Consider the following 22,729-nt stretch of genomic DNA (forward strand, 5'->3'; position numbering starts at 1 on the left):
AAGGTCACCCAGCAGGAATGTAGGATTGTGGAAACACATGTGGTTCAGCCTCTGCCACTCAGGTGGGAGGTGGAGCGGGGAATCGAACCTGGTTCTCCAGACATTAGAATCCACCTTAACCGCTACACAACGGCCAGGGTCTATAGTCATCATGAGGACTAGAACCCGTGTTTCAAAATCGGAAGATCCTCCAGATAAAAATATTTGCACCAGCTGCTACATTCTTGCTTTTGAATGCAATGCTTTTACTGTTGTTTGTAGATTGAAGAATTCTGTCTTGGGGTACCTGCTAACATATTTTTGCGCTCTTTAAAAAAAAGATGCATGACAGTCAAATCATTTGTTGCTTTCAGGTTCAGCTCAACTAATAGGCTCAGAAAACTGGTTTTGAAGGTCAAGTTTATTTACTCGGGACCTATTTTGAGAAGGGGGACAGCCCAGAAGGGAGCTCAAAACAGAGTTCTTCTGTTCTTATAGGAGGCTTTAGCATGGAGGTGAAGGAACAGAAAGGGGACGCGTGTGTGTGTGTGTGCATGTGCGCATGTGTGTCGGTAATCTTGCAGGAAATGAACTTTGCAGATTGGGACGATTCCTTCTGGGCTGGGAGACATCTGGATTTTGCTGGCCTTGACTAAAGTTAGTTTCTAGAAGAGATTCTTGGTTTGCATTCATGACCCAGTATTTCTAAATGCTGTACTTTCATTACCACATATTGAAATCTTCTCTTTTTTAAATGGGCATCATATTGTTCTAAAGTTTTAAATATTATAAGACAGTTTGCACCAACTTTCTCAGAAACCTTGTCAGTGTTTACATCATAAGCAGTCTTTTTTTGATAAAGGAACTTTATCATTTGAAGGCCTGCAGTGATCTTGGTTCAACTGTTTCTAGCCAGCGAAACCCAAAGTCTTTAAAACTAATGATTTGAGGTAACGGGCCCCACACTGGGTAGTTCGCGTGTGTGTTTTTGTAGGAACGTAAGCAGAAGCTCAGCTGCCAGATCAGTTGATATAGGAGGCCTACAGGTGGAAATGAAGGTAACGTGCAATAAATCAGTAGAACCAGGTGGCATTGATCCAAGTTAATAAGGAACAAAAGAAGTAAAAGTAGCTGAATTGTGAACAATGTGTAATTTATTACTGTGTGAGCCACTGTGCCAGAGCCCTGAAAAATGGTAGCTTGTATTGTAATCTCCCGAGAAGAAATTCTGCTAAGAAAAATAGACCAGTAACCCTTAATTTGACTTGAGGGAAAACACAGATAATTTTACAAAACCAAAATATGTTAAAGTCTAATGTAAAAAAAGCATACCAAAGCAAACTGGTGAAACAGGTTTTTTTTTTTTGCAGATCCCATTAGAGGTTTTTAAGAGAGATTTGGAAACTAGAGGGCATTGTGGAATAAGTTGGATTTTAAAAAAAGAATGCAAGTTTACAGTTCTCATGTTGGCCACATTACTTAGCAAATGGATTGGGGAGCCCTTGAGGTTCTACTTCCCATCAGTGGCTGAGAACGTGTGTTCCCCTTCGCAAAGTGCTTTAAAACAAAGTTAAGTGGGGAAAATGACATTATAATGTATTTTTTTTAAATTGGGTGTCTTGTAAAGCCTATTTGCACGTCGTTCCAGTATTAAAAACAACAGTCCAACTAACCACCTCCATTTCTTGTTAGGCATACTGTGTAATACCCATTTCTGTTCTGTTTCTGAGGGCATATCTGCACTGTAGTCAAATCCATTTAATAGCCATTCTCTTTCCCCAGGAACTGTAGCCCTTTGTGAAGGGGTAATGATCTCGAACGGAGAAGTCTGAATACCTTGCCAAATACCTTATAATTCCCAAGATTCTTTGGGAGAAAGCCATCTCTCTTTAAATGGTCTGAAACTGTTTGGCTTGTAAACTCTGATAGGGATGTTGGGTCCTTAGAATGTGCCTTAGTTCTGTGGCGATGAACGGACGGAAGGATAGTTTGTATGCTTTCCGAACCGACAACTGTCTGTTTGGAACATCCTGGTGATGTCACATTCTCTGAGCCATTTCCCTGGACCTTGAATCCTTCAATTGGGGTGGGGCTGTCTCTTAGAGGTAGAACATCTTCTTTGTATGCAGAAGGTGTCAGGTTCAATCCCTGGCATCTCACTTTTAAATGAAAGGAACATGCGATTTATTTATTTACTTCATTGATTGCCCGCCTTTCTCACTGAGACTCCAGGCTGATTACAAGATATAAAAATTCAATCAAGTAGCGTGGGCTGGAGGACTGGGACAGCGCCTCTCCGGCACCACTGTGCCCCCTCCAAAGGGCTTTCCCATAGTGCGGGAAGACCAAGAATATATAAAAAAAGAAAACCAGGCTTAAAATCTCCCATGGGGACGGGGAATAGAAATATGCCACGAAAATTGTGGCGTATCTCCGTCGGTGCCTGAATCTTGTCTCTTGACCATGGGACTGGTGAGAGGCCAATCCCCCCCTTGGGAACGGGTAGTCAAGGATGGTGTCATGTGATGGGGGCATAATGGAGGGTGCTTGTTTGCTGCTGCTTTTGTTCTGGCGGTAGAAATTTAAATGCTTGTTCCTGATGCTGTCCTACTGCGATTTTGGCTGAGGCCATCCTAAGAGTTGAGCATATTATGTGAATTAGCCCCCCCCCCCCATGCCTATGTTACCTGGTTTTATATTGTCAACAGCACCACACCCATCTTCCACCTGTTGCTTTAGCCCTACCCTATCTGCTGCTTTGCTCATCCCTGACAAATAAAGGTGGGGATAAGAGTGCAATGTTAGGCTTGGGATTTATTGTGACAGCCATCTCTGTTGGTTTTTTATGGATTGTATAGGGTTATTATTCATTTATAATGTAGAGTTTTAATTATGATTTTATACAATGTTGTGTTGGATTCTGATTTAAGTTGTAAGCTGCCCTGAGCCTGGCTTCGGTCAGGAATTGAGCGGGGTATAAATGCAATAACATTAAAAAAATAAATAAATAAAATCACTTATACCTCTTCTACGTGTGTACTTGTTCCTGAACTATCATGCTGTCTGGCCTCCTCTCTACTTCCATTACTTGCAGTGTGTTATTTGGTAACTGTTTGCATACCAGAGATTCCCTGTGAACTGCTGTATCTTGCTGCAGAGATGCAGATGTTAAGTGGCAAGGAAGATGGCATAGGTGCTACAGTGCCAGGTCACTGTCTTATAGGTAAAGCAGGCTGTAAAATTTTGGGTAGCGATACATGGATCTGTACTTTCTTGGAGAAACTGCATCACGCACAAGTTCTGTAGCAGCGCAGCACACTTATAGATATCCTACTAAGAAAGGCCTAGTTGCAGAGCTATAACATGGCCTCAGCTTTTCAACGAACAGTGGCAGTTATCGTAACACACCATAGAGCTAACATGTTCAAAACGTAATTGTGTGAAAGTACAGATTTTAATCTTTATGAGATGAAATTGTATACCTGCCGCATTGCTACTGAAGTTTATCGACTGAAGGTTTTTTCCCCATTTTTGTAAGTTGGTTGACTAGATTTTGCTGACTTTTGTCTAAAAAGGACTGTAAAAAAAGTGTTCACCCCATCATCAGTTCTATGTTGAAAATAGAAAATGAAATATTTTGCGTTGTATACGTGTTTTAATTATTACACATTTTTCTTCCATCAGAGGAGTGATGTTTCAGAACTGTTCGAAAATGCAAGTGTGTTTCCTTCCATTTAGGTTATTTGTGTATTTTAAAAAATTATCTTATAACATTACAGGGCCTTATTAATGCTGCAAAATTCTCACCAGCCCGTCATTGGTAACTTTTGAGTTACCCACCTTGTTATGAGTTTATGGAGAAAAATTAAAAATGCAGCAATGTGTTGTTAAAGCTAAACTGTTCTCTCACTTTCTTTTGAAACAACTTGAATTAAAAGCTAATCTCTAAAAAGGTTCGGGTCATAAGAGGCCATTTATGCATTTGTATGTGTGGAACATGCAGTATTGTATATGATTCTGTTCTGTTTTAAGTCATAATATGTAAACAGAAAAACTAAACATAAAATGAGGGAACTTTTTAAACATTCCACCTGCAAATCTACAGTTTCCTGATTTGAAAGGAGAAACTTTAGATTAAAGGGTGTTTGGGGTTTAAAATGTTATTTTGTGTTTCTGCCCGAATCTTGCAACTATAGCACAGAGATATTAAATTGAATAGTATTTTATTTTATTTAGGTAATACCCTGTTCTCCAGTAGACGTAGGAAGTCTGATGGGTGTTCCTGTTGTCTGCTACCAGGAGGCAGGATCTTCTTTAAACGAATTGCTTCCCTTTGACCCCTCGTCAGGGTTAAGTCCCCCAGTTGACTTCCTGCCTCTACAGGAGAGCAAGGCTTTTTTCAGAGCTCCTCATTTTACCTCAGGGCTCTAAGTTTTCTTCAGCTTCCCTTCCTTTTTACCTAATGTTTGTTTGTTCCCCCCCTCCTTTCCCTCTATTCCTCGCGTCTTCTGAAGGAGGGCTCCCATCAGCACGGGAAGCCACAGGCTGCAGCGCCTCCTTCCAGCGACGACGACGACGAGCGCTCTCTCAAGCGCGCGGCAGCCCCGCCTCCACTTTCTTGGCGCGCAAGCCTAGCGGCTTCACGGAGCACCAGCCAGCCGTTTTTTGGCCCGGCTGGGTAAGCTGCGTTTGCAACATCGGTGCGGGGACTCTTCAGACGGGCGCCATTTTGGAGCGCAGCTCCTTTGCCGCGATACTCAAGCTTCCCAAGGGGTTGCTTCTGAGGCACTCTCAGATTAATGGGCGGCAGTAATGGCGGACGGTCGTTTCTCTCCTGAGAGGGAAACTTACTCTCGCACAGCGGCAGAGTCCACTCGAGCGTCTACCGCCAGAGCTTCCTCCACTCAGCCAGAGAAGGACGGGAACGCTCCCTCAGCAGGCGCCGCCGCTAAGTCCAGCCGTCAGTTGTCCAAATCCGGGCGCTCTAAATCGGCGGACCAACAACCCCAAACGCATAAGGGCAAAGCCCCTAAACGCGTGGGGGCCCCTGATGCCACCCAGGGACGAAAAGCCACCAAAAAGCGCAAGCACACCGAAACCGAAGTGCAGCTGACTTCTGAATCACGGCAAGTAACTGTGACAGAGAGGGCTGATGAGGTTGGGCAAGCTAACCCCAATTCCCTGCAGGAGGGAGGGCAGGTCAACCTTCCAGATATTCCAGATGCCTGGAGTTCTATCTCCCCCCTGCAGTTTGCAAATATTCTGATCCAGCAGCTGTCCCAACAGCAGGATACTCCAGTGCACTCGAATCATCCTAACTTTGCCCTGCCAGATCCAGTCGAAAGCCCTCACAGGCAGAGTCAGAGAGCCAAGCAGGCATCAGCGAGGGGGAGTGTATAGATGAAGAGGAAAGTTCTCTCTGACAACAGAGGATAGTCAGATTGAACCTAGTGAGCAAACTCCCAGATTTTTCAAATTAGAAGACCTTCCATTCCTGATCTCCCAAAAACAATTTCTGCCCTGGACTGCTCCAAGATTCTGCAGGAGGCAGAGGTGAGGTCCCTAATTCTCAACAACTCAAAACTTATCCAGAAGGCAGACTAAAGGGGAAATCCAGGGATTACTTCCAACAGGATGGAACAGACAAATCTTGCTTCCCCATCCCAGAAGCTTTCGAAAAGCGAATTAGGAAGGAGTGGCAGAACCCCACATCTAGCAAAACCCCCCCTCCTCTAGCTAAGAAACTCTACGCTCTCCCAACGTATGTACATCAATCCTTACAGGTTCCACTAATTGATGCACCTGTCGCGGCCGTCCAATCAGGTAGTTTAGTTCCCAGGGATGGAGATGGCTCCATCAGAGACCCTCAAGACAGGAAGGCAGATGTGCACCTCAAAAGGGCACACGAGTGCTTAGCCATGTCCATGAAGGCACTTCTCCCATCCGCCACTGTGGCTAGAGCACTCCTAGCTTGGCTCAAAAGAATTTCAGAACTTCTTCCACCTGAACACAGAGCCATCAAAGAAGGAATCGATAGGGTCAGAATAGGAGCCTCATTTTTAGCGGACTCCACTTTGGATGCCCTGGCTATGGCAGCCAGATCAATGGCCCACTCTGTTGCCACTAGACGCACCATTTGGCTACGCTCTTGGAAAGCGGATGCTCTATCTAAGGCTGCTGTCACCAGCTACCACTTCCAGGGAGAGAAACTTTTTGGCCAGGAACTAGATCAAATCCTAGTTAAGGACAAAGATGATAGGAGAACCCTCCCACGTTATGTTAGACAAGACAGTGCTTACAACAGGGGCCCTTCCAGCTCCTTCAGATCCTTTCGCTCCTTTCGTTCCTTTCCTCGAACCGGAGACAGAAACAGATCAAACTGGCAGCACCAATACCAACCCAGTGGAACTTCAAGAAGGGGATCATTTCGACCCTTCAGGAGAGGAGACCGATTCTCCAAGTCAGATAAAACAAACAGGCAATGACTGCGTTCAGATCCCTGTGGGAGGGAGGCTGTCTCACTTCAGCCTACAATGGGAACAACAACCTGTAGATGCTTGGGCCAGGGAAGTAGTTCACTTAGGTTACACCATAGAGTTCCTACACTTCCCAAAACACCGATTTTTCCCATCCCCACTAAGCCCAATCCCACACAAGAGACACAGAACCTTGAACGCAATCCAACACCTACTCTCCATACAAGCCATCGAACATGTACCTGCACAACACAAACACACTGTGTACTCACACTTTTTTACGGTCCCGAAAAAATCAGGGGACTGGAGGGCAATCCTCAACCTGAAATACGTAAATCAGCACATAAGGATCGCAAAATTCAAGATGGAAACGCTGCACACTATCACAGCATCCATCAGGGAAGGAGAATACCTGACCTCCCTCGACCTCACGGAAGCATACCTCCACGTCCCCATCCACCCAAGACACAGAAAGTTCCTACGCTTCGCGGTGGAACAGGAACACTTCCAGTTCAAGGCGTTACCCGTTCGAGACTTGCATCATGGCGCCCCGAGTTTTTTCCAAAATCCTATTACCCCCCATAATTCAATTACGGCAGCAAGGGATCCACGTCCACCCTTACTTGGACGACATCTTAATTCGGTCCAAAACCAAAACCAGTGCACTAGCAGACGTCCAACTAGTGACTCAAACTCTCCAACAATTTGGCTTCCTTATAAACAAGTCCAAAAGTTCACTCAAACCCACATGCAGAATGGAGCATTTAGGTGTAATTGTAGACACAAGGTTAAACTCTCTCTTCCTCCCAAAATGCAAGGTCCACAAAATTCAGAAGGAAGTTTCCTCCCTCATCTCCAGAAAGCAAACGTCCCTAATGCACCTGGCGAGCATCCTAGGCCAGATGATAGTGGCCATCGACGCAGTTCAGTGGGCAAGAATGCACGCAAGACCCCTTCAGACCTTCCTGCGCCAGTACCAATGGGACATCGCCCACAAACGAGACCAGCAAATAGCCGTTCCGTTCTCTGTGAAGTCCAACCTCCAATGGTGGACCAAAACGCACAATCTCTCCCAGGGGAAGGTCTACCTGGTCCGGGAGCGGATCCAGGTCTGCACAGATGCCAGTCTATCCGGATGGGGAGCCACCCTGGGATCTCAGACGGTTCAAGGCCACTGGTCACAATCCCAGAAAGCCCTTCACATCAATCTGTTAGAGACGCACGCAATATTCTTAGCTCTCCTTCACTTCAAGGAGCAGTTAGTTCACCAACACGTTTTAATCAAAACAGACAATATTGCGGCGAGGGCCTACATAAATCACCAGGGAGGTTCTCGATCGCGACTCCTACAGAAGGAGGCGGACAAGATCATGAACTGGGCCGAGAGCAATCTATTGTCCATACAGGCAGAACACATCAAGGGTCAATTGAACATCACGGCGGACTGGCTCAGCCGACAGACACTGGACAATGCGGAATGGTCGATTCTCCCGGAGGTCTTCCAACAACTCATGCAATCCTTTCCCAGTCCAGAGATAGACCTCTTTGCTACTCCGAACAATGCTCAACTACGCCAGTTCATGTCCCGATACTTCTGCAGCACAGCCTTAGCAACCAACGCGCTGACAGCTCCCTGGCCCCAGGAGACGCTCTACGCATTTCCACCCATTCCTCTCATTCCCAAACTGCTGAGACGTCTGTTCCAGGAACAGTCGACAATGATCCTTATAGCCCCATACTGGCCACGCAGGCCCTGGTTCTCCACCATACTAGAACTAGCAGTGAGGGAACCGATCCCTTTACCCTCCAGGCCAGACCTCCTGACCCAGGGCCCAGTGCTACATCCGGACCCAGACAGGTTGCATCTAACCGCGCATGGCTATTGAAAGGGCAGGGCTAGAGAAAAAAGGATACTCAAGTCAGGTCATACAAACCATCCTAAAATCTAGACGTAGATCCACCACCAGAATCTACGATTATACGTGGAAGGTGTTTGAAAAATGGGCTTACAAACGAAACTTGAACCCTCTAAGACCGGGGTTGGCACACATCCTAGATTTCCTCCAGGAAGGGGTAACAGAGGGTCTCAGAGCATCTACCCTCCGCAGGCAACTGGCAGCCCTTTCAACGGTGTGGCCCAAAATCCAGGGTCACCGGGCTTCAGTACACCCAGACGTCCTACGATTCCTTAAAGGAGTCTCTCAAACACAGGCCCCTAAGATCCACAGGTTCCCATCCTGGAACTTGCACACAGTGCTATTGGCTCTCACTAGATCCCCCTTCGAGCCGATTCGGACCATTCATCTCCGTTGGCTGAGAATGAAACTCTTGTTCCTCGTGGCTTTAACATCAGCCAGGAGAGTTTCAGAACTCAGATCACTCAGCATATCACCGGCCTGTTGCACATTACATCCGGACAGGGTCACCCTAAGGCCAGACCCCTCTTTTCGCCCTAAAGTCGCCTCCAATTTCCATTTAAAACAAGACATAGTCCTTCCGGTTTTCTACCCCAAGCCCACCAATGACAGAGAAAAATTGTGGCACAAACTAGACGTACGCAGGTCCCTTAAAATGTTCCTGCTACGTACGGAGGATATCAGAAAATCCAACAGCCTGTTTATCAATGTATCTCATCCTAGGCTGGGCGACCAGATGTCAGGTGCTGCTATAAGTAACGCTATCCGCACCTGCATTTCGGAGGCTTACGCCACCACCAAATTATCGGTACCAACCGGAATCACAGCGCACTCTGTCCGCTGTGCCGCCACCAACGCAGCAATTACAGCAAATCCCAGTCGAGGATATTTGCAGAGCGGCCATCTGGTCATCCTCATCTACCTTCGTCAAACACTACAGGTTAGATTCCTCGGCCGCAGTACAGACTGCCTTCGGTGCCAGGATTCTGGACCTGGTCAAGGAAAACTGATTTTCCCACCCGGGGAGCAGGGACACGGCGTTGTAGGTCCCATCAGACTTCCTACGTCTACTGGAGAATCGGCGATTGGTTCACTTACCGTGAATAGCCTTTCTCTCCTGTGCTGGATGTAGGGAAGTTCCTGCCCTCCCTTGGAGCAGTTTTCCGTCCAGATCTTGAATGTTCCATAATCAGTTCCCTAGTTTTATTCCCTCATGTTAGGGGGTTAATTTAAGAGTTAAGACTGTTTTTTCTTAAGTGTTGTTTGTTCAGACTACGTGGTCAGTTCGCAACTGGGGGACTTAACCCTGACGAGGGGTCAAAGGGAAGCCATTCGCTTAAAGAAGATCCTGCCTCCTGGCAGCAGAGACAACAGGTTCAATAATTATCAGACTTCCTACGCTTAACTGGAGAAAGGCTATTCACGGTAAGTGAACCAATTCTACTTTGTTTCTCAGCGCCGCTAGGTGGGGGGGGGGGAGAGATCTGAATTTAACAAATACTAGATCTTAAGCTTTGCCTATGAATAAAAATAAGGCACCTTCGTGGCATCAAAGGCAGTCTTGAAGATTTGCCATACTTATAATGTTTTAATTAAACTGTTGATGTTTCTCAAACCCATAGCAAATTCTGTTTATTGACATGGTAATTCAAGGAAATTTAGTTAAATTAAAAAAAAGAGATTGCTCTAAAATTAGCTTCTCATAAAGTACATTGAAAATTTAATCTGTAATTTTGCTTTGAAAAGGTTTCCTCTTTGGCATATGCAGAAATGATATTACAAACGTCAAATACACTTTTGAAGTGTGTTTAGCTGATGTCTGTGGTATCGTTCTTGTAATGCTGGAAGAACAGCTCAGTTTGAGGCCATACTGCACAAGGATTGATAACTGTTGTTTCTGTACAGACTAGGAGTGGGTTTAGAAGTACTGAGACATACTCCAAATAAATGCTATTGCTTTTTTAACTCATCTGCTGAACCGCCTTGAAATGGTTGTACTTTTATTTCTTAAATCGTGTCTTTTATACTAAGTGACAGATGGAGAGCCGTGAAATTTTGTAGAAATATGTGAGGAAAAACTTCCTTGTAAAATGCCATAGGGCCATATTGGTGGGATTGTTTACGTACGATAGTCATCACCTCAGATGCAGCGATGGCCATCTTGATAAGTTTTTAAAACCTGCATCTCTCTTTCAATTCTGCTAAAACTCAAGACGGCTACTCTACTGTTGATACCTCTTAACACGTTGCTTCTGTGCCCCATAATCTCTGTACCCGTCAGCATGGTAGATTTCTTCCATCCTGATGGAGAGCCGCCTTTCAAACAAAAAACAATAAGTTTCCTTCATGTTGCGCTTTGCCTTCTATTGAACAACGTACTATTTGGACAAAAGCTATTCATATCACACATAGTGCTGTTCAAGGGTGTTTTCCCCCTCCCCAATAAACTTTGTAAGCAGCCAAGCAGTCATTACTTGATAACATTTTAAAATGTTAAAATTTCTCCATTTTTCCTGTCCTATTGGTGCATGTCCGTGTTCAAGATGCTGCCTGCCAAATCCTTCCAGAGGCTGCCTTCACACACAGATGTAATATCTCCAAAATATCAAGCCTGGCTTATGGTGTCACCTCTTGATTGAGATTCATAAGCCTGGGTTTGTCTGCTTAGTTAGTCAAGGTGCACAAGGGGACTACCTATCTGCTGATGATTAGTGATTCTTCTATCCATGTTGACTACCATGAATTGCAGTTATTTTTGTCACAGTTGTGTCTTGTCCTTCCTCCAAGGTCAGGTTGGTCCATATTGGGTTATTATTTTCTAGGCTCACAATAACCCCTTGGTTTGACTAGGACAGGGGTCTGCAACCTGTGGCTCTCCAGGTGTTCATGGACTACATATCCCATCAGCCCCTGCCAGGATGGCCAATTGGCCAACGTTCTGACCTATCTGTACCTGGTACTGCATCACATATGAATTGGCATATCCTTGCTCTCATTGCATTGTACCCACAGAAGCCTTTGCATGAACAATAAGCCCTTCTGCTTACACAAGTTCTCTGTGTATATGTATGTGTTGCCAATTATTGTGAATTTCATTCTTCAGCTGCAGCCTCCCATTCAGTTGCTGACTTCACCACTCAGTACTCAGTATAGCCCGGTGAGGGGTGGTTTGGGAAGGTCTGTTCCTGAGGACTATTCTATTTATCTCATCCCATCTTATGTCTTGATAGCAATGCCTGGATGTTCAGAAACAAACAAAACAATACAACGATCTGTTGTTTGCTGTAGATGTTTGAATGGGGAAAAGTGTAGCATTGTGGATTCTTTGTAGAGTTTGAACCGTGGTATCGTCCAACCATCAATTTGCTTTTACCTATTCGGTTGTTTTATTGTAATAGTTCTTTTAAAAAGAACTCTAGCCACAGTGAGTAGGCTTCAGCAGAAGCAAGTTAAAGGAAATGGTAGTCCCTTGTGCAAACACCAGGTCATTACTGACCCATGAGGGGGATGTCACAGACCTGGGGTGGGGGGATGTCACATCAGAATGTTTACTGGGCAGATCATGTTTATGGGGTGGTTTGTCATTGCTTTCCCCAGTTATCTAGACTTTACTCATTTTACTGACCTCAGAAGTATGGAAGGCTGAGTTAACCTTGAGTATCTGTCTGAAACTGACTTCCAGTGGGATCGAACTCAGGTTGTGAGCAGAGCTTTGACTGCAGTACTGCAGCTTACCACCCTGCGCCACGGGGCTCCTTTGAAGCAAGTGTCATGGCGTTAATTATTGCAGTGGGATCTTATAACAGGCAAAACAAGACACTCAGAAGAATTCCACTTGATAACAAGGATTGGGTCCAACAGTAGCAGAGAACTTCTCTTGCTGTCTCCGTCATAGATGAGGAGAACATAAAATGTGCTCTGACCTGTAATCATGTTGATTCTGCCTGAATCTTGCATTTGGATCCCTGTTGTTTCATTTCCCCCAGTTCCTCAGTAAACCAGTGACTTGAATAGCTTCTGATCTCAAACTTAGAAAATCAGTCCTGCCTTGAGGGTGGGGGCGGACTGGAGAGAATTCACAGTGAGATAAAAAGGGTTAAGGACCTTTAGAAATAGATTGTGATTCCTGCTCCCTTATTATATATGGGTATATTGTGTTGCTGTGTGCTTGCGGGATATCTAAACTGTGAGGATTAAAGCTGTGAGAATGATTTTTCTCAACCCGGGGTGGTCCGGGCGAGCTTGCCTCGGTGGGCCAGTTTCAAAATTAATCAAAGGTCCAATAATAGCAGTTACAATAATAATAGAAACCCCAGCATTCTTTTCTGAGTGCCTTATTTAAAATGTTAAATTTTAATGAAAGCAGAATTAAAGATGAATGAGCTCTATGTTCTGAACACAGCGGACTGTTTCTCTGCTTGTAACATTTTCTTAATTATAGATCTATATTTAACACGGCTTAGTTTTTACTTATTTAACAATGGGAAGGATCGCACCGACTCTCGCACACAAGGGCTCCTTTCATTTGTCCACTGGAAACAGTTAGCAGTAATTTAATTAGCGTTTTTGAAAATGTGTGTGCAAAGATTATATTAAAATGTATTAATTGTCCCCATTCTTCGTCTGGATGATGTTAGTGCAGGCAAGGAACTGAAGGTCTTTACCACACATTGTCGTTTTTGTTGTAAACATCGTTGTTTAAGCCAAATAATATGTTCCAGTTTGAGGCGAGACGCAGCCGTTGAAGAAAAGAGACCGGTATTGTCGGGGTTCTGGTACAATTAAATTAGCACCTTTTATTTACATCCATGTTGCCAAGTATCAGAGCAGCAGCAATACTAATAATCATGCTTGCTGGACCAAGGAGGACAACCTTGAAACCAAATCTATTTCTTAAAAAGCGCTACTGAGTGGAGTGGACCTGATAGGGGGGTCCCTATCTATCGTAGCCTGTGGTAGTTCAATTCAATCCATCTCAAGCTCTTAAGGATAAATCCGTGAGGAAAGGGTTGTAAAACATTCTAACCTAGAAGTATTGTAGAATTAGCAAGGTGCTTAACATCAGCATGTGAATGCTGTTAGCCATTTTTCATTCCTGATAGCCCAAAGAAAATTCTCGCGCTCCTCCAATGAGCAGGTGATTACTGCTCTTAGAAGTTTTGAACAGTCTTGTTCTTTGTGTTTGCCTAACTTCGTTCAGGTGATGGAATTGGTGTAGTCTACTAAAATTAGCTTGTAATCCTGCCTTGCGGCAGCTGACAATTCCCAAATTAATAACCATTCTTCAGTCTTGCTACAGGTGCCCTGCACAAACCCCTGAACCTGACCCCAGTGCACCAAACCATTTTGCTTGCCCCCCCCCCCCCCACCCAGGGGTTGCTTTCTGCTCGTGTAGTCGGGTGCATGGCTACTTCTAGGGCCAAGGCTGCGTGAGAAAGCTCAGGTACAGTTAAAATCTCCATTATTGTCTCTCAAACCTCCACGCCCATCAGTTGTCCAAGGTGAATCCCTGAGGGGGTAGAAGTGCTCCTAATCATTTTGCTTGGTTTGCACCAAGTGTGTCTGGTTTGGTCCAAGTGTGTCTGGTTTGGTCCAAGTGTATCTGGTTTGCTTCAAGTACAGTCTTTCTTCACCCCCTTCTTTTTGTTTGCTGCCCCATCACATCTTCTGCTCCTTTTCCCTCAGCTCTGCCACATTGACAGGTAAATGTCACATTATTATTTTTTGGCACTTGGGCCAGAAGAAGAAGAAGAAGAAGAAGAAGAGTTTGGATTTATACCCCACCTTTCTCTCCTGAAAGGAGACTCAAGGTGGCTTACAATCCCCTTTCCCTTCCTCTTCCCACAACAGACACCTTGTGAGACAGGTGGGACTGAGAGAGTTCCGAAGAGCTGGGACTAGCCCAAGGTCACCCAGCAGGAATGTAGGAGTGCGGAAACACATCCGGTTCACCAGATAAGCCTCTGTCACTCAGGTGGGAAGTGGGGAATCAAACCTGGTTCTCCAGATTAGAATCCCTCTGTTCTAAAGCACTACTCCACTCTGGCTCTCAGGTTATGTAACTTGCTCAAGACCCAAAATAGTGCATGATGCATGGTCTTGGGAAGGTTTTTTTTCTGACTTGAATGAGAAAGCAACCTCCTTATTTTGATGCTTAGTAAGTATCCACTGAATCAAACCATTTTACAGGGGAAGAAGCCTCGCTTCAGCAACAGCAAATAGGGAAACTTCAATGCAAGGGGGAGCATCCCTATGAAACTCATGGCGGGATAGGGAAACCAAAGCTCCATGTCCCTTGTAGGAAGTTGGGTCATTCTGAGGGCTCACCACAAGCTAGAAGTTACAGGTTAAAGTTCATCTGTAGGTAAGCTGTGTTGTTGTCCTGAAGGCAACAGATTGTCAGGCAGGCGGAAGCGGATGCAGTGGCGTGTTAGAGAATGATCAGGCAGCACACCTGAAGAAACCCAAAGATTCTCTATTTTAGTCGCCTTGCCCTGTTGCACTGACAAAACACACCAGTCAACCTAGAAATGCACCTTGTGGAAACATAACGGGCTGCTCAGTAGGGCTAGGTAAGGCATAGGGCTGGAATCTCGACAGGGGTCACCCTAGTTTCAGAATCCATGACTGCACAAACAAAGAAGGGGAGGGACTACAGCCAGCAGCTAACAAGCGGGGGGAGGGGAGGGGACCCAACAGTTGTGCAGGAAAACTGCAGTTGCCTTTATTTTCTTAGGTGCCACTTTGTGTCTCCTCCAGGGTATTTCATGGATCACAAGCCCCAGCATTCCTGCTGAGCATGGCCAGTTGGCCCTGCTGGCACGGGCTGATGGGAATCGTCGTCTATGAACACCTGGAGGGCCTGAGATTGACACCTATGTGAACGAGCCTCTTAGAATCGAGGAAGGCCAGTTGGGTTTGCTTGCCTTCTCTCAATACAGAGGGCCAGAAAAAAAAGTTTAAAAATAACAACAAGCCAAAATATGCTTGGGATAAAGGCAATGCTATCGCTCTTTCTCCCTCAGCTCAGCAGGCCTCAAGCAGCTGGCCTACTGGGTACCCAGGCTGAAAGGTCTCAATAGCAGCGTGGGGTTGGATCAGACATATTTCTTCTGCTAATGGCAGTGGTAGCCCAAGGACCCTTCCCCTACTGCAGGAGTCTCCACGGAAGGCACCTTCACCCAAAGGAAGTGTTACTGTGAGAGGAACCAGATTCCCAGACTCCAACCCCCAGTAGATCATGGCCGCTGTTCAGACATAGCAGAACTATTCCATAAACTCATTCTCTGAAAGTACGTTTTTTTCTTTCCCTTCCCAGTCCAGTATCAGATGGAGATGATGCGGAGCCTCCGCCACGTCAACATTGACCACCTTCACGTTGGCTGGTACCAGTCTACCTACTACGGCTCCTTCGTCACCCGTGCCCTCCTGGACTCCCAATTCAGCTACCAGCACGCCATCGAGGAGTCTGTCGTTCTCATTTACGGTCAGCACACTGCTTCCTGTATTTCTATTTCTCCCTCCCTCTCCGCCCCAATATTATTACGGCTATTTTTGTCTCCCATCTCGCTCGCCTGCGAGAGCAACCCTGGCAGGCCTTCTTCAAGTAAATACCAATCCTGTGTCTGCAAGCAGCCTCAGCAGCGGCGAAGTCTAGACAGGGTTTCCTTCTCTCTGTTTATTTTTCTTGCTATCAGAGCCCTGATGTGTACGTTTTGGAATGCCAGAGTAGCTGCTTCATTTTTATTCCTCCAGCTCCCCTCCCTCGTGGAAAAGGGTGGTGGAACTCGACCAGATGTCTTAACAAACCCCGCTTGCTAGAGCGTCTGGCTCAGTACGTGACTGACCAATCATCACACAGCTTGCCAAGTCTCCCCCCCCCCCCCCCCCCCCCCCCCCTTATGCATCTGACAGAAGCGTACAAAACCTGGCCTGTTTCGTAGCACAAAGATTTTTTTCTTTTCTGCCGATATATATATTTTAATGGTGTTTCCTCAAGCTCTCCAGACCAGATGTTCTGCGCTGTATCAGAACCGTAGGCAATTTAACAGCTTTATAGCCTTCCCCCCCTCCCCGAACACTCACATTTTAGCCATATCTGGCAGGCTCGTGTATAGTTTCCAGCTGAGAAGTAAATGTAACGTCCTGAGTATCTGTCAGAAAAAATACTAATGAATACGATCAATCTTACGGGCTGCCCCAAAATTGTTTCAGTATGTTAACAATTGGATTACAGTAAAGAACAAGTTGTTAAAGTATACTTATACTGGCTGGAAACATTGCATCATCTGATCCTGATGAATTTTCCACTTGTTTCAGTCTATTTTGGTTTTCATTTTATCACTGATTGCTGAAGGTTTTACTGTGTTGAGTTTCAGACAGCACAAACGGTAACATTAAAAAAAAGAAATCCCGACTTCGCTGTTGGCGAGTCTAATTCGACGGTTATCTCTGCTGCACATGTTAATCTCCCTTGTCTTTGAGATGAGATGGGTTTTTCTGTGCTGAAAAATTTCCCTGCTAAGAATTGCTCGTCACTTTGAAATCTATGTATTTTTTTCCTAAACGTAAACCACAGTGACGATGATACAACTGGAAACATTTCCATTAACGTTTTTCTAGCAGAAAATCACGCGCTTGGGGAGTCAGGGATCAGCACCCAAATGGTCTTCTGTGGTGTTAGTGTGAAGAAGGCTGTAGTCCTATTGAGGGGGACTATGTCTGTGTCTGTGGGCCGTGTTTCTTTTGTGGCTGCACGTGAAGGAACACCACAGATGATGATAGTTGCCACAAAGATTGGTGCTTGTCGTATTAGATTAAAAACTGCAAAGGATCCTGCCTGCACCCTTGAATTTCTCTGCTTCTCATTCATGGAGCGAAGGGCTCCGACATTAATTCAGAGTATGCGGGACCACAGAACATACATATTTTATATAGGTCTGTCTTTCGGTTCTTTATTACAGGCAACATTGGCTAGAAAGGGCCAAGAAGTTTTCTTTTTACCCATTCCAGCCCTGACTTTGCATAATAAGTACCCAGCAGCCCTCTGACTGACAGGGTTTGGCATGAATATATTACGCCAAAAGTGGAGAGCTTGCATTGGACACTAGCTTGCTTCTGAGCCTAATTCAAGATGCCTTGAACAGCCGGGCCTCATCATATGAGATACATCTTTTCCATATAGTTTTCTCAGTGCCTTCCAGCAAAGCCTTAATCCAGGTCCAGCCACAAGGGGAAGTTGGACACTTTCCTGTGGGGTTCTGTCCCAGGCGAGGCACTATAGCAACATCTTTGTTGATTTTCAAAGGCCAAGTCACTTCTTTATTTATATCTTCAGCTTTGAGGTTATCATAAGAGCCCCGCTGGATCAAGTCAGTGGTCCATCTAGTCCAGGGGTAGGGAACCCCAATACTCAAAGAGTTGCTTAATCCATTTTTCTTTCCACGGAAAGAAAAAACTCATGGAGCTCAGAAATACTTTTTGGCATTTAAAATGAAGAAAACACTGAGTATTTTGTTTTTTTTACCTTTATGCACGCTTTGTATAAAGGGCAACTCTCCTCTTTCCTCAATTTCTCCCTTCTCGTCAGGGTCCGCTTCAAACCCTTTGATTATGACCTTTTCCCAGTCTGTTTCCTCCTTTCTCCCTTGTTCTGTCTCTAATATTTCTACCCAGCTTTCAGTTATCTTTTCAGCTCCCCCCCCCCTCTACTACATTCAACCTCCTTCCCTGCTATTCCTCCCCTCTCTGGGGCTTTCCCACAGATCTACCCCTCTCTCTCTTGTCTCTCTCTCTCTCCTCCTCCTCTCTCCTAGTCACCTCGGCTCTCCTTTCCACCCTCCACTTTCCCCAGCTTCTTCCTTCTTCTCTGCTATTCCTCCCCTCTCTGGGGCTTTTCCACAGATCTACCCCTCTCTCTCTTGTCTCTCTCTCTCCTCCTCCTCTCTCCTAGTCACCTCGGCTCTCCTTTCCACCCTCCACTTTCCCCAGCTTCTTCCTTCTTCTCTGCTATTCCTCCCCTCTGGGGCTTTTCCACAGATCTACCCCTCTCTCTCTTGTCTCTCTCTCTCCTCCTCCTCTCTCCTAGTCACCTCGGCTCTCCTTTCCACCCTCCACTTTCCCCAGCTTCTTCCTTCTTCTCTACTATTCCTCCCCTCTCTGGGGCTTTTCCACAGATCTACCCCTCTCTCTCTTGTCTCTCTCTCTCCTCCTCCTCTCTCCTAGTCACCTCGGCTCTCCTTTCCACCCTCCACTTTCCCCAGCTTCTTCCTTCTTCTCGGAGCCTCGTTCGGCCGTCAAGTCTGGGGAGGAGCCTCCGGACACCCACGCTCCCGCATGAACGGGGAGCGTGCAGCCAGCATCCCGGCCTGAGCCGGGCGCTGCTTTTTTCTCAGGATTCTACCCTGAGGGGAGGGGAGAAAATAGCAGCGCCCGGCTCAGGCCGGGATGCTGGCTGCACGCTCCCCGTTCATGCGGGAGCGTGGGTGTCCGGGGCTGCCCGGAGGCTCCTCCCCAGACTTGACGGGGTGGGCGCTGGACGCCGGCGCAGCTGCGCGCCCCAGCAACGGCAGGCCTCGGTCTGGCCCCGCAGCCCCGAGCCCCAGCGGCGGCGGCAATGTGCCCAGCTCCGTCCTGAGGGACAACGAGCCGAGCGCTGCGGGGCAGGCCGCCGAGCGAGTCACCGCGGCAACACCTCTCCCCGGCCCGGCCTCGTTGCAGGACGAGGGGAGAAACGCCCCAGAAGGCACTGGGGCAGGATTTAAGGCGGCGTGGGGCGGCCGAACGAGGCTCTGAGAAGAAGGAAGAAGCTGGGGAAAGTGGAGGGTGGAAAGGAGAGCGGAGGTGACTAGGAGAGAGGAGGAGGAGGAGAGAGAGAGAGGGACAAGAGAGAGAGGGATAGATCTGTGGAAAAGCCCCAGAGAGGGGAGGAAGGGGCCATGCCAGGAGCCGCACCACAAGCGGGAAAGAGCCGTTTGCGGCTTGCGAGCCGCGGGTTCCCGACCCTTGATCTAGTCCAGCGTCCTATTTCATTTAGTGGCCAATAAGTTTTTGTAGGTTTTTTTTAAAAAAAACCCTCTTGTTTACGGGGCAGATGTGCTTTGTGTGTCTGTCTGTGGTACTTTACATTGTTTGGGTGTCTGTCTTTTCTCTAATGTATGTTAAGCTGCTTTGAGCCTCAAAGCAATATATTTTTAAGCAATATTTTTGTGTGCACGTTGAATTATTTTACTTCTCCAAGTGGCTTTTACGTTCAATGAGGATTCCAAAGGGGTACTCGGGTCAATCCGCTGTAGCAAAAATGAAACAGCAAGAATTATTCCATTGTTCTAGCATGAACACATGTTGGAATAAATGACATTAGTCTTTAAGATGCCACTGGACTTCTGTTTTGTTGTATGAAACGGCAGCATTCTACAGAGCTTTAAAACAATGCTCAGTCTGAAGTGTTTGAGTCTGAGTATGTTTATGAAGACTTATCTATTTTTGTACTCCTCAGATCCTATAAAAACTGGCCAAGGATATCTTTCACTGAAAGCATACAGATTGACACCTAAATTGATGGACGTTTGCAAAGAGAAGGACTTCTCTCCCGAAGCGTAAGTGGGAGGAACCATTTTGGGATGTGGCCAGTGAGAAGAACGAGCTCTGATTTGGGGTCACTGTGATGCATCCCCCCTCCCCCCGCTCACAGTTGATGGACTGAGGTTCTTCCATTTCCTTCCCACCTAAAGAATGCTCTGGGCTCTAGCACTCCTGGTATAGGGTGAGTGGTTATGAACATGGTGGCCATAGTAAGGAAAAGCAATGAGGTGAGATCAAGTCGAACGGCTGACTGCATCCAATCCCGTTGTCTTCAGCTTGGTTTCTCATCCAAGCGCCCTGTCCCCCAGGCTCTATGGCAGGTTTCTGCAACCTGCGGCTCTCCAGATCTTCATGGACTACAAATCCCATCAGCCCCTGCCAGCAATTGGCCATGCTGGCGGGGGATGATGAGATTTGTAGTCCATGAACATCTGGAGAACCACAGGTTGCAGAAACCTGCTCTATGGTATACCTTTTTGAAACATGAAATGCACAGAAAGCTACTGTTCAGTGCCAGCTGGGACGCAAGAGGCCTTGGGTGCATTTGCGAGAGCTCTCTGGATTGAGTTAAACATCCATTCAACTATATAAAGACAGACAGAGTTAGGCTCAACTAAAGAAGAGTGTTTTTTAAAAACTTGTTTATCTCCCCCCCCCCCCATGCATGCACGCACGCACACATACACACACACAGCAAGCCAGCTTGTGTTCCAGCGTTTAAAAGAATGTTTTAAGGAAACCGAATTACTACTCTGCCGCTAAGCATCCAAACACATCTTTTCCCACATTCAGATACAAAGTGACGCTTCTTTTCAGCCTTGAAGAGGGATCCGGCACTTTGTTCTCTGGTCCGTGAAACAAATATTTACACAACACCCTGCCCACCTCCAAACCCAACAGACTCGCCGTTCCTTTCTTAGTCTGAAGGCTCGCCGGGATTTTCTTTTTTATTCAACTAAAAAACAGAAACTGAAAAGTGGAAAGATAGTAAGAGCAAAAATGGGTTTTCGCTTCAATTGGAGGAGACAGCGTGCTTGGAAACCTTCTCCACCCCAAACCCTTTTTCTTCTCTCTCAGGGTTAGATTGTTAAGCTCAATTTTAAACCTAATGCTGGCTGATGCAAGAACACTTCCTCCATCAGACCTTCACTCACGTGACATTTTAAAAAAACCAGCTGACCTGCACAGTCTGGTTAAAGCAACACACCATGGCCGATTACCGACAGCGGAGCGTACCTCCTCTCTGCCCTGCTGTGTCTTCAGGCATGTGCCCGCCGTGCTCTTGCTTTCCATGGGCAAAGCTGAGCTCAAGAGCAGTAGGCATGTGGCGACTTCCTTGCTTCTTGGTATAAGGAAGTTTGCCATGCTTGGGTTCAATTGCCAGCGCATCATCATCGGCCTCTGCATAATCAGCCTACGTGAATGCCGTTAAAGCAACACACCATGGCCGATTACCGACAGCGGAGCGTACCTCCTCTCTGCCCTGCTGTGTCTTCAGGCATGTGCCCGCCATGCTCTTGCTTTCCATGGGCAAAGCTGAGCTCAAGAGCAGTAGGCATGTGGCGACTTCCTTGCTTCTTGGTATAAGGAAGTTTGCCATGCTTGGGTTCAATTGCCAGCGCATCATCATCGGCCTCTGCATAATCAGCCTACGTGAATGAAAGGTCCCACGGGGAACAGCCTTTCCCGCACCCTAAAGTCACATTTGAAATCAAGGCCAAGGCACATCTTGGGATAGGTTATTGTTGGGGAAAGGCTGTGGCAAAATAACCAAGATCTGTATTTTTCCCTCATATTTTAACTGGTTTCCTCCACTGCGATCCAGAGTTCTAAGCAGTTGTACTTAAAGGCCCATAGAATTCAGTGGGATTTCAGTATTCTCACTCGACTATTGCACCACAGTGTGTATTGTGGTCTCAGTAGGGTTTCTGCTCCTAGCCCCAACCTTGCCGGCCCTGCAGGAATTTTAGGAAAGGGTAGTAAGTACCACCACAAAATGGCTGCCATAGACAGCAATAAAATGTTGGGAGGTTCCAAGCCAGTTATCCTTCAATAATGCGGAAAGGTGTTTCCAAGTGGTCACTCATTGCAGACCTAGAGATGATGCTTTCTGGAACTTTCTGGACACCTCCAGCGAGGTGGAGGAAAGCTAGGATTGTCTCTTTGTTTTGTGGAAGAGGTGTTTTGGGGTAGAAGGAAGTGAATATCAAGAAATGCACTGGTGGACATCATGGTGCCCATAAATACAATGTTGGGGATCATTGACCTAGAACTTGGTGGTTCTTGTGGCATGTGACTTGAATCCATTGTTCCTGTTCTTTAACCAGCATTAATCATGTTTTACAAGCCTGCCATAAGTCAAGTCTCAAGTCAGGAGTGAGTTTCCCTCTAGCCGCTGTTGCGCTATATCAATACATATTGATATATATGCCTTGGTACGGTTTTGGCTCTCAGTTCCTAAGCTGGAAAGGAGGCAAAGGTGCAGTATTATGGGATGTAGGAGCTATGCAATGAAAGAGTGTGTCAGCTTGTACTTCCCAGACTCACCGACTGAATAACATTTCTAAGAATCTGTTGAAAAATCAGTTCGCTGGTTGATTATATGGGCCTCTCTTTGCCAGGTTAAAAAAAGCAGGCATTGCCTTTGAAAGCATGTTTGAGGAAGTCCCCATCATCATCAAGAATTCCTACCTGATCAATGTTCTTCTTTGGGAGCTCGAAAAGAAGTCAGCGGTAGCAGAGAGGCACGAGTTGCTCAGCCTTGCAAGCAAGTAA

General features: G+C 46.3%; 1 protein-coding gene across 1 annotated transcript; it reads left to right on the forward strand.

The window, feature by feature from the left end:
- Nucleotides 1-15,668: 15,668 nt before the first annotated feature.
- Nucleotides 15,669-22,729, forward strand: LOC125441962 (eukaryotic translation initiation factor 3 subunit H). Its single transcript, XM_048513038.1, has 3 exons — nucleotides 15,669-15,857; nucleotides 19,869-19,968; nucleotides 22,576-22,729. The coding sequence occupies exons 1-3, from the start codon at nucleotides 15,701-15,703 to the stop codon at nucleotides 22,727-22,729; spliced, it is 411 nt and encodes a 136-aa protein (XP_048368995.1). The 5' UTR covers nucleotides 15,669-15,700.

The sequence above is a fragment of the Sphaerodactylus townsendi genome, linkage group LG12 (assembly GCF_021028975.2).
Source record: "Sphaerodactylus townsendi isolate TG3544 linkage group LG12, MPM_Stown_v2.3, whole genome shotgun sequence".
Lineage (NCBI taxonomy): Eukaryota > Metazoa > Chordata > Lepidosauria > Squamata > Sphaerodactylidae > Sphaerodactylus > Sphaerodactylus townsendi.